At 34.6% G+C, this 15,730-nt stretch overlaps 1 protein-coding gene across 1 annotated transcript in view; it reads right to left on the reverse strand.

Moving 5' to 3' along the window:
• LOC106467035 (cuticle protein 10.9-like) overlaps positions 1 to 8,922 on the reverse strand; it is a 27,649-nt gene extending 18,727 nt beyond the window's left edge. The window contains exon 1 of the mRNA XM_013927347.1: positions 8,899 to 8,922. Coding sequence (XP_013782801.1) covers positions 8,899 to 8,922 — 24 coding nt within the window. The remainder of the gene's footprint in view (positions 1 to 8,898) is intronic.
• Positions 8,923 to 15,730: the final 6,808 nt, after the last annotated feature.

Consider the following 15,730-nt stretch of genomic DNA (forward strand, 5'->3'; position numbering starts at 1 on the left):
CTATACGGGGTCGCTATTTTTTTTTGGTGTTGACAGGGTTTATACGGCCGGATGCCCTTCCTGACGCCAACCATCCCCTAATTTAGCAGTGTAAGACTAAAGGGAAGGCAGCTAGTCATCACCACCCACCGCCAACTCTTGGGCTACTCTTTTACCGACGAATAGTGGGATTGACCGTCACATTATAACGCCTCACGGCTGAAAGGGCGAGCATGTTTGGTGGGACGGGGATTCGAACCCGCGACCCTCAGATTGCGAGTCGAGTGCCTTAACCACCTGGCCATGCCGGGCCAAGAATATATCTAATTGTCACGTAACCAAAACTTAAAGTCTTCCAATATGAAGCAGACATCAAAGTAATTCTCTTCTTACCTGTGTAATAAAGTAGTATTTACTCTAAATTATCGTACCATTGAATTAAAAATTAATCCTCCTAGTACAGGGATTCTCAAACTGTGGTAGACGTACCACTGGTGGAACATGGAGCTAATGTCGGTGACACCCCAATATGAGCTTTCCACGTACATATACATGCTACTCTCCTCACTTATAGGCTCATCCTCTACCTGCATAGACTCGCCAGTATTTTCTTCCCTTAACATTGACATAAATGGTACCATATATTCTTCAATCGTGCCAGAAAAAATAATCACATCCTCCTCATTAATGGATAAGTTTTAAAAATGTGAATTTTTGTTACTAGGTTTTATCTTTTTTTAAATTAGGCCTGGGTTTGTAATTTTAAACAATTAAACAAAAAAGAGGTACGTGAGTCTGAAACGTTTGAGAATCACTGTCCTAGTGGAAACCTATGAACGTTTTTTTTTCTTTTCTTTTTTGCCGTGTATAATTAAATAAGTTACGATTTTGTTCCTCTAGTTCTTTAAAATGTACAATAATGAAAAATATTTATTTAGTACATAATTTAGTCTTTTGTTAGTTGTTTGGTTGTTTCAGAAAAAAAGCCACATTTGCTGTGTCCACCGCGAGAGAATCAAACCCCGGATTTGAGCGTTGTAAGTCTGTAAACTTACCGTTGTTCCACCAGAAACAATTTAGAATTTGGAACACTCACTACGTTCAATGATGAAATTCTTCATTACTTATTTTGTAAACATGTATCTTGTAATAACAAGCATGAGACTAAAATTCTAATTTTTTGTCGTCTTTGTTGGATCTTGTGTTTCTTTAGGAGGTAAAGAAGCACAGGTACTCACCCTTGTCAGGGCCTGGCCCCACAAACTGAACTGCCAAGTAATACAAAACAAAATAACGGAACTCGACACCAGCTTCCAAAAAATGAAGAGTTACCCCACTTGTAATTCAAAATTAACCCCGTACTGATTTATGGTGAGTATTGACATAACCTTATCATTGATTATATTAACTTTCGGGAATAAAAGTCAAATATGTAAAAATTGTTCTTCTTTACTGTATTCTAGTGTTTTCGTCTTACGATCATAATAAACATAGTTATCAAATAATAGCTGAATTGAAAACCATTTATAAGATAGAAATTTAGTCTTCACGAAAATTCAAATCATGATAACTTTTATTTGCTTTAGCTGTAGTAAAATGTGCAGTATATTATTTTTTAAAATGCCGGTCTTTGGACACCCAAAGTATTTTTGTATAAGGAATTGACAGTTTCTAAAGAAGTTTAAAGTGAAAGAAACAACAAATATTTCAGTCTGTTTACTTATAATACGTTAACGATTTGAAGATATTGTAATTTGTAGGACATAAGTATTCTCTAATATAATGACATTAAATGATTAAACATCGTAAGATTTACTTATGTAAGCATTAGAATATTGTTATCTGTAAGTTATCTTTGGCCCAGTAATTAAAAAAATGTATACAATCGTCGTCGTACTATTGAATATATCTTTAAATCAAGATATTATTATATATCAAACGTTTTCTTTGATAGATTATTTAGGCAAAGTATTCATGATGAAACTTTGTAGAATGGACGGCAACTGCTTGTTGTAGAGACACAGGTGTGAAGGACGACGTTTCGAAAGTCTTCCCGCCTTTCGTCTTCACCTTACACACACTGACCTGAAGACGAAAGGCGGAAGACTTTCGAAACGTTGTTCTTCACACTTGTGTCTCTACAACAGGCAGTTGCCGTCCATTCTACAAATATTATACGTTATTTACATTATACTTTACATGTATGTTTTGTTAGCCACGATGGATTTTCAAGTACTGTGGCAAATACTAGTTCAAAAACCAAATGTGGGTGAAGAATATTTATGTTGGCGACAGCACTTAGAAAACATGATGTTTCGAGTAGTGCTTTCAGAAAATCACATTTCAAAGAGTACCTGTTAAATGACTATTGCATTCGCTTTACATGTCGTACAAGGAAACATTAATTTTCTACAACGATCCTTTATTCTGTTAAAAGTACGACACTTCTGTGTTTAAATTTTGTAGTTTTGTAGTTTGTAGTTTAGTCTGTTTATTCAGACTAAAAACGCAGAACAAGAGACCACCTAGAGTTTTGACATCTGGCATAACAATCCTTAATTTAGCATTGCTAACCAGAGGGAGAGCCACCAGCCATCAGAACCTTCCGAATAGTGATAGAGTGTTACAGTTATAATACCTTCACAGGTCAAAGAGTTGAACGTGTTCAGCAGCATGTCGTACCTCGAACCTTCGACCTTCCAATCTGCAGCCCTGCACTCAAGCCACTAAACACGCCTAGCTTATATAATTTCTGAATATCTTAAATATCAATCATTGACATATTATTGTCCAATCTACGTATTCAATGAAGTTAATGTCATTAATAGTATGCCAACCATATCAAAACGGTGTGAGGCCATATTGCTGATGTATGTTGTTGTTTTTTATACAGTTTCTATCTTTTAGGGAACAAGAAAAGCGATTTGGGGGTAACAGTGACTTCTAGAAGCAAGTTATTGTAACCAATATATAAGATATAAGAGTCGTGAATAGTTCAGAAGTTCGTGACTTTTTTGAGAACAAATACAAAACTTGACACACTAAAGAGCAGACTAATTGAAGGAAAAGATCGCTCAACTACTAGAGAGGTTGGTATGTCTGCGAACAGCCAGCTTTATTGGTTCCAGTCTTATGTCTTATTACTATAATTTCATAGCATATAGGTCATAGTTTAAATTTAAATTTGACCGATATAAGTTTATAACTAACACAATGCATTGTAAGTTGTAACCAGTTCACGAAACGTTCTAAACTATTTTATTTTATAGGGAGTATCATTCTTTTTCAACAAGAGTTGTTACTTGCTATATTTAAATGTGGTATTGTTACTTGCTATATCTAAACGCTCATTTTGAAAGGCCCTCTTTTTTTCTTTTCTTTACTTCTTAAATTGCTCCCAGGCAAACTAAATACAACCGACACATTTCGGAGGTCTTCTTACCCACTTATTATGTGTCTTCCCCCTGCTTGTCAGCGTTAAATTTCCAGACTTACAATACTAAAATCCAGGGTTTAATTCCCCGCAGTTTACAGAGCGCAAACAGCCCAATGTATAGCTTTGAACTAAAAAAAACAAAAAACACCAACAACCACTTATTACGCCACCTACCTACTGTAAGCGTAACTCTTGAGGATATTCAACTGGTTCTTCCGAATGGTGTCCTCATTCACTCTTCAGCTTTTTTCCGTGCAGCATGTTAAGAAGCTGACTCAAGTGTATAGTTTATATCAGTGGCTCTAAGTTTTATCTATATTGATCTTTTACTAGTGATTTGAAACGACTGGCAAGAAACAAGAGCATGAAATTGGAGGTAGGTAGTTTGAGTTTGTTATATCGTAAATAAGTCACAAACTACTTACAAGAAAAGAGCCACTTGTTATTTAAATGTTTATTAAGTTGGAACTTTATTATTTTAATATTCTTTGTTTGTTTGTTTGTTTATTTGTTTGAAGTTAAGCACAAAGCTACAAAATGGGCTATCTGTACTCTGCCCACCATGGGTATCGAAACCCGGTTTTTAGCGTTGTAAGTCCTCAGACATATTGCTGTGCCACTGGGGGGCTTTTAATATTATCTTTCTATATTTGCTGGGCGTGATCTCGTGATTAGAGCGCAGGACTAGCGATCTGAGATTTATGGTTAGCGTCCAGTTGATTCAAAAAAAAAAATTCTTGCGCTGCATTTTGAGATGGGCGCGTAAAACCTCCCTATTCGATAAGAGTAGCCCAAGAGCTGGCGATAGGTGTTTCTGATTTGCCGCCTTCCTTCTAATCTATAGTTACACAAATATACACATCGAAACTAAAAAAAAACTTTGGTTACTATTTAAATTTGAACACAAAAACCAGTGCAAAAAAACACAAAATATTCAGTAGTTTATAAACAGTCAATTCCGAAGTCATTTCATTAGTCATTTCAATCAGTATTGCATCGCATGTTTCAAAAATTAATTAGCAATAATTATTTATTTTGCAAGACTTGTTAATTAATATTAAAATATCTTTCGAAATATAACACACGTGTTGTTGTGCGTGCGTGTGTGATATTTAAGACGTAGCTATAATCCCGCTGGATGAATGGGATAGTCTCAGGTCCATCTGTGATATCTACAGTCACTTTATTCTTGCTAAAACAGCTTACAATTACTTGTTAAGTTCCCGTTCTTTAGCTATATGAAATTACTGTACATTATGCCTAGATTTTGAGATCTTTTTTAGTTTGTTTATTTTTTAGCGCAAAGCTACACAATGAACTACCCGCGCTTTGTCCACCGTGAAGAATCAAGCCCCGGATGTTAGTATTGAGTGCGTAAACTTACTGCTGACCCACCGGAGGACATTTTTAACTTTTTACTTTAACACTCAATTTAACACTTCACAGTAAAAGATATATTTAAATTGTTACCAAATACACCTCGCCATTCAAGGAAATTTAGAAATAAAATATTATAAGTTGTTTTGAGTAATAAATAAACATAACATTTTTCTCTGTTTTCAAATAAAATCCTCTAATATCCTTTAATTAGTTTAATTTAACATTTTCTCTCCCTCTCGTGTTCAGAGATAGATCTTCTTAAACGCTCAACAGATATTCGAAGGTTAAGCTCTAATTTTTTTATGGTAGAATTCTAAATTGGTATTTTATTGTTAAGTAATCTGGAACAGGCGGCAACTGCCTGTTGTAGAAAAAACACAAGTGTAGAGGACGACGTTTCGAAAGTCTTTCGTCTTTAGAATAACTAAAGAGCTGTTATAATATTTTATTGTTATTATTCTTTATAGTCAGGTCCATGTCACAAATTATCTTACAACAAATGTAATAGGTCTGCGGGTAGCGGGTTCGAATCCCCGTCCCACCAAACATGCTCGCCCTTTCAGCCGTGGGGGCGTTATAATGTGACGGTCAATCCCACTATTCGTTGGTAAAAGAGTAGCCCAAGAGTTGGCGGTGGGTGGCGATGACTAGCTGCCTTCCCTCTAATCTTACACTGCTAAATTAGAGACGGCTAGCGCAGATAGCCCTCGTGTAGCTTTGCGTGAAATTCAAAACAAATAAACAAACACCACTGGAAAGTTGTGTACCGCAATCGTTACATAGAACTGTTTCATAGTATGATCGATCTTGTATCGATTAAAAACAAATACTCAAAAAACACTTTTGAGGTTTATAAAAACTCGAAGTTTATAAATTACTTGCTAGATATAAAATGATGAAGTTAAATAGAAAAAGAAGAAGACTAGCGATGACAGGTGAAGAAAACTGGCAATGACAAGTAGTCAGATTAATGTTAGATTACTGTTACATTAATCTCAGAGTTATGTAACAACATCAAAGTAAACCCATAAGTCTGATTATAAAGAGTAATCACTGTTTTCAAGATAAAGTCCTGAGAAGGTATAGGTACGAGATTGATCTTAAATCCCTAAACTTGAAAATTAACCTTACCTTATGGTTATATACTTTAATTTGATCATTCTTGATCATATCATTTATACTCACAAAACTTGCCCAAATGTTTTTATTATTTCAAATGCATATATGCTTCTATTCTTAACACTCGCATAAACAGTTTTAAAGTGTTATATTATTTTTGCTGTAATTTAGATAATTCTGCTGCTAAAAACGTATTTCAACTAAGAGAGTAAGATACATACGGTAGGCTTACATGCCACCCCTCTTGTAAGATTTGAAGACAAACGTTTTCAGGTATATTCTAATAATGTCATATTATTTACATCCACTACTATCTCTCTCTCTTTTTTATATAAAGATCCTCTCTATTTATCGTACAAAAATAATAAAAACTGAAACGCATTTGTTGTCGTTTACTATAATTTTACATCACTTTCGCTTTAACCCTAATAACTGTAAGCTAGGCAAATAGAGGCTCCAGTGTACTGGTTAAGCTTCCCCATTATACCTAGTTGCTTCTATAGTTACCACAATGGGGATGGAGGTCCGTCTCCGAAAACAAGTCTTGTTTGGACACTCGCCCGTGGTACCTGAGCACGTAGGGGTATGAACACAATTTCAAGCATAGCGCCTCCGAAGTCGCAAGGAAGGCCAGGAACACAAAATTCGATGCCAGATTCTGGTTCAGCGAACATGAAAATTTACTTTAAGACTAGGTGGTCCTCCAGGCGTATTTTAGTTCACCTCCTCCCTCCCTTGCTTTAGAGGCTATGCCGTAAAGATAAGAACACCCCCGGGCCACCCCGAATCCGTCTGCCCACGTTTGGTCTGCTAGGTTCAAAATTGTGAAGGAGCATGCGGATACACAACTTGAATTAATATGTTAACAGGGTGAATCCGTCAGGGAATCTAAGACTTTTATATCTACTTCGTCGTTTTGACTTTTGAAACACCTAATTAAGAGTCATAAAAGAACGTATCAGTTTCTTGAATATTGTTACTCTCCTTAACTACTGGGTATTTATGATATTTTCACCACATTCGTTTGCATTTTGAAATATAGCGTGATTTTTGGATAGATAAATGTTATATATATATTTTTAAGTTGTAGGCACAAAAAGTATCCGCAACTATGTCTATCCCTTTCATGATAGATCGTATATTACTGGTCCGGCATGGTCAGGTGGTTAGGGCGCTCGAGTTACAATATGTGGGTCGCGAGTTCGAATCCCCATCCTACAAAACATGTTCGCCCTTTCAGCCATGGGGGCGATATAACGTGATGGTCAATCCCACTATTCGTTGGTAAAAGAATAGCCCAAGATTTGGCGGTGGGTGGTGATGACTTCCTTTTCACTGCTTAATTAGGCACGGCTAGCGCAGATAGACCTCGTGTAGCTTTGCGTGAAATTCAAACAAAACAAACCAAATGCATGTTATAATTATTATTACTAAATTTGAATGCCTTCTCCGGAGTTGTGGAATTTCACTAATAAAATTCAAAATTATACTATAATATTTTTAAAATCCATGTGGGAAGTCAGTGTAATTAATTATTATGTTTAAAGAAAGAATTAACAAAGAAATTCAAGATTGAGTAAGAGAAGTGTTAATCAGCAAAGTCATTAACTTGAGTTATATTTTTTTTTTGTAGAATATGTGTTTGAGGGAAGAATGTTGACTGAAATTCTTTATTTCTGACTTGCACTAGTTGTTATTCACGTTTGAGTGTCATGGTTATTAATATTTAATACAAATTCCGTGTGAGGGCACTATATATACATATCTTAAGCTGGTTCACTGGTTTTAAGGTTTGCGGTCATGTGAGCACTTGCTAGTCATGTGCAGAAAACCAGGAAGTATTTCTGATAAACTTTTGGTCCTAGAAAAACAAAACTAAAACTAAATCAATCCAAGTAGGATAATTAGTGTCAGTCGTGAATCATTAAGCGGTATTTTTCTATCTTGGAAATACGCCTTAAATTTTTGTTGTCTCCTTCTAAGTCCTAGAAAGATTCGTGTGTTTTACGAAGCGAATAAAATAGAGAAATAAACCAATAAAATTTGAGTATGTGGGTTCAAACTTTCATCAGAACATGAGTTCAAATTTTAAGATTAAATGTAATGTGTGTTATAATGTCACTTTGTGAGCGGTAAAAATCCATTAAGAATTTAAGAATAACATTCCAGCGTTTAAATATTATCTAATATCCATCTCTTTAAGCATGATGAAGAAATGAATTTTTGACCAGAGTTTTTAACGATAAAAGAATAAATTATACGTATTAAATTATTTGCAAAATATAATGCCAATAGAAGGCTGTGGTTGTTACTGAAATCGTCTCATATATGTTATGTATAAATCTTTGTTGGATTAGATGCTATTGTTGAGGTGCCTTGTAATGACATACTAATCTGTGTTGTATTTGGCATTTTTTCTTATAGATTCGTTTAGCAAAATTAGGACCATTTAATTTATAAGACTATTTGTAGCGCCATCTAACCTCAATCACACAGTTCGAAATTTAAATAACAGGGAATCCTCAATAGCCGCCGCACTTGAAATTCTTTTAGACAGGGTTAGGGTAAATAATCTATGAGCCTTCCCCCCCCCTTATATCGGCTATATTTTTGTGCACCAGCAATACCAAGCGTGAGGCACGCGTATACCCGATTCAATTTTATTACTCATCAGGATCTCTACGATCCTACCCTCAAATTGAAACTCTTTTAAGCAGGATTAGAGTAAAGTAATCTGTGAGGCCTCGGGCACTGTCAAATACATCGATCGAGCCCAAAAAATGTAATTTTCAAGAAAGAGGCGTACCTTTCATGTAGAAACTGTATTCGAAATAGCACAATGATAAAGTGCTATAATACAAAGCAAATGCATTATATTTTAGGTCATTTATTATCACACGTTTTAAAGATTCGTAGAAAATTTTAAATCAAATATTTTCTTAAAGCAGCTCATCATCAAGTTTCGTTCTATTGTTATTGGATACCTGAATAACATCAGGATCAAACATTTCAACTGAGTACAAACAACTATCAACGTAGTTTGCTCTGTTTTAAGTTAAGCACAAAGTAACACAATGAGCTATCTGTGCTCTGCCCACCACGGGTATTGAAACCCGGTTTCTAGCGGTGAAAGTCCGCAGACACTGTGCCACTGGGTGCTGAACGTAGTTTCCTTGAATTATCTTTAAAAATGAAGAGAGCTTTTAGAATCGCTGTACAAAGTGTTAAACTAGCAAAAATATGTCTATACTTTTTATAAATATTTATAATATATGGCCGAGCTGATACAGAGATAAAGTACAAATTCATGTGAAACACTAACATAAAAAAGTTTCAAGTTATCTCGGTATTCATCACGTACATGTTTAGAGGAATTGTGACGTTTTTTACATAAGTATAAGGTATCTGTAATTAGAATTATTTACTGTGACAGTCAACGCGCCCAGATGTCAGGGCATTGAGCGCTAAAATTTGGAGTTTGATCTTCGCGGTGTGCACATCATAGCTATTCCATTATGTAAGCCTTTCGCTTAACAATAATTAAACAAGTGATAAGATTCAAGTTATAAATTTATAGTCGACTATTTAAACGAGGATCATGATTTTCTGTTCACCCTGTGGTTAATCCGTCTTATTTTGGGTACTTTTGAATATACAAGTTCCGTAAGAATGAAACCATGATTTATCTTTTCTGAATATTGATAGGGTAAGTTTTAAGTTGTGGCGTTTTTTCTGGGTCTTAAAAACCATGTTATTAAAATATTGTTAATAAAACAATTAGGAATATAATCCGCTCATTGTTGTTAAGTGTTCAGTCTCATCTTTGTTGTTGTTCTGTTTACAGTGTTGGATAGTGTTGATCCTGATGGATATGGCGTATGATATTCGTGGTAGCTACGGTGACGCCCTGTCTTTCGGCTACGAGGTAGGGGCTCGTGACTTTAATGAGTTCATTAAGCTATTTTCATGTTAGTTTTTTTTTTTTAATTAGTGTAGAACATTGATCGGCATTCTAGAAATTAAGGGCGATATCAAGTTTTTGTGACACATGTTTGATATAAATATTTATTCCCACGCTTTTGGAAAGATTTCTGTGAAATACATCACGGAAATGCTTCAATATAGCAGCAGAGCAAAGCAGACCCTGCTTCAAGTGTTCTCTTATGGGGTCGCGGCTCTGTAATTCATCTGTACAAACTTTTCCTCTCGCTAACTAACAAGTTATGCTTCAGGCACTGAATGATGGTAGCAACTTGAAATCTCAAAAGCAAAGTCGAACGTATATATATAACTAATTCAAATTAGAACTTTAACTGTTTTTTTTTACCTTAATATCAGCAGCCATTCAAGTGTAACTTGTGATATTTATCATAATTATTTTCTTAACAAACATTGCCTTGATTTTCTTCTTAGAAATTGAAGAAATAAGTATTTTAGTACAAGAAAAAAGTTGTAAAATGATAACATATGTCCAATGCTAACACAGATAATGCTGAGGAAATAAAGGTCATGTTTTATCTTACAAAATAATAAGGAACGCTTAATTCGATCTCTGCCCTCAAAATAAAGAAAAGAAGCAGATTGTATAGTATTCTTAAATGTTTTTTATTTTATGTTTGTGTCTTAAAAACTAAAGTTGATAGATAATGTAGACATTTTCTCACAGTTTTTTCTTTAATTCTCTTCTGTTTTTTATTTATTCATTTGCAAAATAGGAACAAGTTCAACCTTATGAGTTTGGTTATCAAATTAACGATGACAACGGCAACAGTCAGGAAAGAAAAGAAACTGGAAACATTGATGGCTCTAAGATTGGAGCTTACAGTTACAAAGATGCTTTAGGAGTATATCGCCAAGTCGAATACGTAGCTGACAGCGACGGATTCCGTGCTAAGGTCAAAACCAACGAACCTGGCACAGCTAATCAGAATCCTGCTGATGTCACGATTAAAGCAGAAGAGCACCCTGTCGGTGTTCAGGACAAACTGATCCCGGACACAATCAAGATCCAGCTTCACAAAGTCGACCATCTGCCTATTTATCGCCAATTTCAGTATTCACCAAAATATCCATTTTCTCGACTAGTATCTAATTTCCAGAAAGAGTTACTTCCAAACCAACAACAACCAGGACAGAAACCTACGACAGTTTCTCTCACTGTGCCTAAAAATCGAACCATTGTTGTCCTTAAGGATTCATCTGTTTCTGTTCCAGTGCCCAAAGCCTACAGGGTTGTATATCCTCCTGTATCAATCTCTGCTATTATTCCAAAGCTTTCTCGGGTAAATGTGGTCAAAAATAAACAGACACCATCTTATGTACCTAACCCAGTGTATAGCGCAGCACTTACCGACATTAAGGAACACGAGCTAAGAGCAACGAAAGTGACCCACTACTCTGACCCTTCTAAAGTTATTGATGTCAGTATTAAAGCAGCAAAACTTCAGGAGCAGAATAACGATGAAGTACCAGTCTACAAAGACAAATAAGCAGTAATATTTGAACAGTGAAATCTTTAACGAGTACACCGCCCTGGGCACGTATATTGAGCACAATATATAACCTTTTTTATTTTAGCGTCGAAGAGTAAATGTTTTGATGAATGGGTTAGAAGTGAAATCAATAATTTTATAATTAATTTTAAAAATTATAAATGTTGCATATTAATTTGTACAAATAATCATTCTTCTTAATACTACTCACAATCTGAGAATGTTAACAATCTGTGAAATATTTCTGGCAGTTCTCGAAAAAAATAAAGGTTTTGTGTTGATATGACAAGTAACAAACGACATATATAACATATGTTTCTGTGCGTTTCTAAAAATACACTTGGCAGTGAAAAAGTTAAAACCTGTTTAGTGAATATGAAGATTGCATGACTATAATTACCATAATTTAAACCCGTCGAAATATTAACTTGTTACCATCACAAATGTACGTAAAATTACAGCATATACTTAAAATGCTACAAATAGCAACGCGTTATAGTCAGCACGTGCTTCACTTTGTTACTCCTATTTCTGGACCTTCTACATATATCATCATCTTAACGTTATGTTAATCTCTACTTTATTCTCATTTGCAAACGTTCCCTTGTGAGACAGCTGTAAGTTTGGGGACTTAGAACGCTAAAATCCGGGGTTCGATTCCCCCGCAGTAGACACAGCAGATAACCCAATGTGGTATTGGTCTAAAAGAAACAAACTTTTGTAAATGTCGCTTCTTGGTAATGAAATAAATTAGTCATATCATATCAGTTTCTAATTCTACCATCACTAGATTCATTATTTTTTACGGACGTGATTAATTTATTTTAAATGTAATTATTAAATTCAGACCGGTAATTTAATAACCTCTAGTTTTATAAAACTAAAAACTTTTGTTAGTTTATAAAACTTATGATATAGTACTTTCTATAATAGACTATTTACACATATTGTTTCACTTTTACGAGAATTTCAATTAACAAAAGGTACCAAAAAAACTGCACGAAAACGTGTGAATTTTGGCTTGCGATAATCCTTCACATCTCGGCTGTTATTAATACCGCTTCATTAAACCGATATTTAGTCTTTCAGATTTCCGTCAGTAACACTAATCCAAAATTTACACCTTTGTAATATTTCCTGTCATTGTTCTCAATAAGTCTGTAGTTGGTCATGCTCTACATATTACCGTGAATTGGAGGACACGAGAAACTAGTCTTTTTTTTATTCTAAAGATGGGACTGAAAGACAGTTTTTCAGGTTACCTATTTTGATAGAAACTTAGCTTACTTAACTAGCTATTTCACTCTGCAGCCGAACCAATCAGGAGTTGGAAAAGTGATCCATAAAGGCTAATTTGCTGAGCACTGCAATTTGAAGAACCAGTGATGAGAAAATAATAATGGTAACTGGCCGCCAGCTTCAGTTGTGAAATTCCACATTTCATGGTTATATATAGATAATGATAAACTACAGAAGCTGAAACGATACTTTGAATTTCCAGCAAACCAAGTTAAACAAAAAGGTAAAGTTTTACTCAAGATACCACAGAAATAAAGATTTTTTTTTAGATTAGACTAATATATTGATAAGTCTTGTTTGTTCGCTATTAAGCACAAATCTACACAATGGGCTACCTCTTCTGAAACTTTACAAAAAGGTAAAGTTTTACTCAAGATACCACAGAAATAAAGATTTTCTTTAAAAAAATTAGACTAATATATTGATAAGTCTTGTTTGTTTGCTATTTAGCAAAAATCTACACAATGGGCTACCTCTTCTGAAACTTTAGCATTATCAGACCTCAGACTTACCGCTAAGCCATTGAAACAGTGGTCATAAATTTTCAAACCATATTTCACTTGTACGTTTTGTGTTCTATTTTTGTTAAAGCTACTAAAGCTACATGCCGCAGTTCCTAATTTTGAATTACTGAACGGAGGAAATGAAGCCAGTCAGCAGCACCCACCGTCCAAGCGAAGGAATGTACTGTCACTCTTATAACACACCCACAGCTTAAAATGCACAGAATATTTTGAGTATTGCAGGGATGCGAACACGGCTGACCTGCTCCGAAATACAGAGCTGTATTAAAGAACAAACCCACGCTCTCAAACTATTTTGAGAAACCAAATAAATATGTAGTTACCTAATTCATACTTATATATCACCACAGTTCGTGCCCCCCAGTGGCACAGCGGTATGTCTGCGGACTTACAATGCTAGAAACCGGGTTTCGATACCCGTGGTGGGCAGAGCACAGATAGCCCATTGTGTAGCTTTGTGCTTAACTTCAAATAAACAAACAAATGATAAATAAAACCACAGTTCGTATTTCTACGGCATTTTCAACAGTCGTGAGATGTGTGACAGTCAATTTGCGAACTGACAGGAGAAAGTCATGATTTCGTTTTATGTATTGTGGTTTACTATATTAAACAATCTCATTAATATTATTTATATACATGAAAGTTTCAAAAATGGTAGAATAAAACTTCATCACAAATTAACTTACCATGTTTTAGCTCTTGATGCGGACAAATTTGACTCTCTTGAGAATATGTTGTGAAACTTGAGTTTATATCACATTCTACACAGTTGGTAGAATAAAACTTCATCACAAATTAACTTACCATGTTTAGCTCTTGATGCGGACAAATTTGACTCTCTTGAGAATATGTTGTGAAACTTGAGTTTATATTACATTCTGCACGACTTAAGTAAGCAACAGGTATAGACGTGAATACTTTTGTCAGTTATTCATTGTTTAAATACTAAAGGTGATTTTAATACAACTAGTGCGAATAGAACTCTTAATAAATTACATATTGCTACATCTACATAGTAATTTGTAATATTGATAGTTGATTTTGGGGTTCTCTGTATTACAGAATTTTTCTTTGGTATGTCTATGCATTTGTATCTGTTACTTAATCAACACCAAGCATGTTTTTATGTGTCATGGTACTATGAGTTTAATGCATTGCGTTTTGTATACTCTCTAGTGTGCCTTTTGAGTTTTCAAAGCAATAGATTTAAAACGTAAAACTATGAAATTATCTGAGGAAAAAAATATTTAAGTATCATTATTGGTTTGTGTTTTGTTTGATGTAAAGCGCAAATCAAGACAGTGGGTTATCTGCGCTAAGCCCACCGCAAGAAACGAACCCCAATTTTTAGTTTTATAGACTCTCAAAATCATCCGATGCCGACCTAGTTCCGGAACTGATAGTGGCATTAATAGAAATATATGTCTGTATTGGATGTTTGAGAGCGTTAGAGTTTTCTCTGTAGTCTATACATTCTATTTACATAATCCTATAAATAAAATTTGTAAACAATTCTTGGTTGTTTTAGAATTTTCACGTAAAGTTGCACAAGAGCTCTTTCCTCATAGCCGTTCCTAATTTTGAAATCATAGAATAGAGGTAAGGAAGCTAGTCAACAGACTTCATCACATTTACCACTAGGCCAGGCCAAGGCCTTGAACAAATTTAAACTTTTGGATGCAGTTTAGTAGAAGCAACTATTTCATATGTTTTATGAATTTTGTCAAGAATTACTTGACCAGAATGATATAACATTATCTGTTTTTCTTATATGAAACGAAATATGTTGACATTGTTAAACTTAGATTAGAGAAACATATCTTTATAAGCCTGTAGGTTCAGTATAAAATACCTAGAACCCATGATAACTTACTGAAATCTTCTGACCTTCGCACAAATTGAATGGTTTCATCGTACACCATAACATGAGAAAAGTGTGAGAGTGAAAGCAATAGGAATGATTTTTGGAATATCAATAAACAACACTTTGACACGTGCTTGATTTTAAGCATTTATTACTCAGATACAAACTCACGTTTTTTCACACTTTGTTCTTGATTTCAAGCATTTATTACTCAGCTACAAACTCACGTTTTTTTCACACTTTGTTCTTGATTTCAAGCATTTATTACTCAACTACAAACTCGCGTTTTTTTTTTCACACTTTGTTCTTGATTTCAAGCTTTTATTACTGAACTGCGGACTTACGTTTTTTCCCGCTATTTTTCTTGATCTCATATAAAAAACATGATTTTTTCACGGTTTTCAATCACAACAAGCTGAATATTTAATACAAAATACCTAGGATACAATACTGTCTTTCATCAAGAAACTATCTTATCTCGAATTACCCACCAGTTGTACAGTTGATTAAAATTGTTGTAGAATGTTATTGTTCTTATAAACACCAGATTATAGTTAATTAACAATATTTAGCATATTATCTTACCTATACAGTTAGTATGCAATATTTATAATACTGACTTACTCTAAACACC

This window comes from Limulus polyphemus, unplaced genomic scaffold (genome assembly GCF_000517525.1).
Source record: "Limulus polyphemus unplaced genomic scaffold, Limulus_polyphemus-2.1.2 Scaffold77, whole genome shotgun sequence".
NCBI lineage: Eukaryota > Metazoa > Arthropoda > Merostomata > Xiphosura > Limulidae > Limulus > Limulus polyphemus.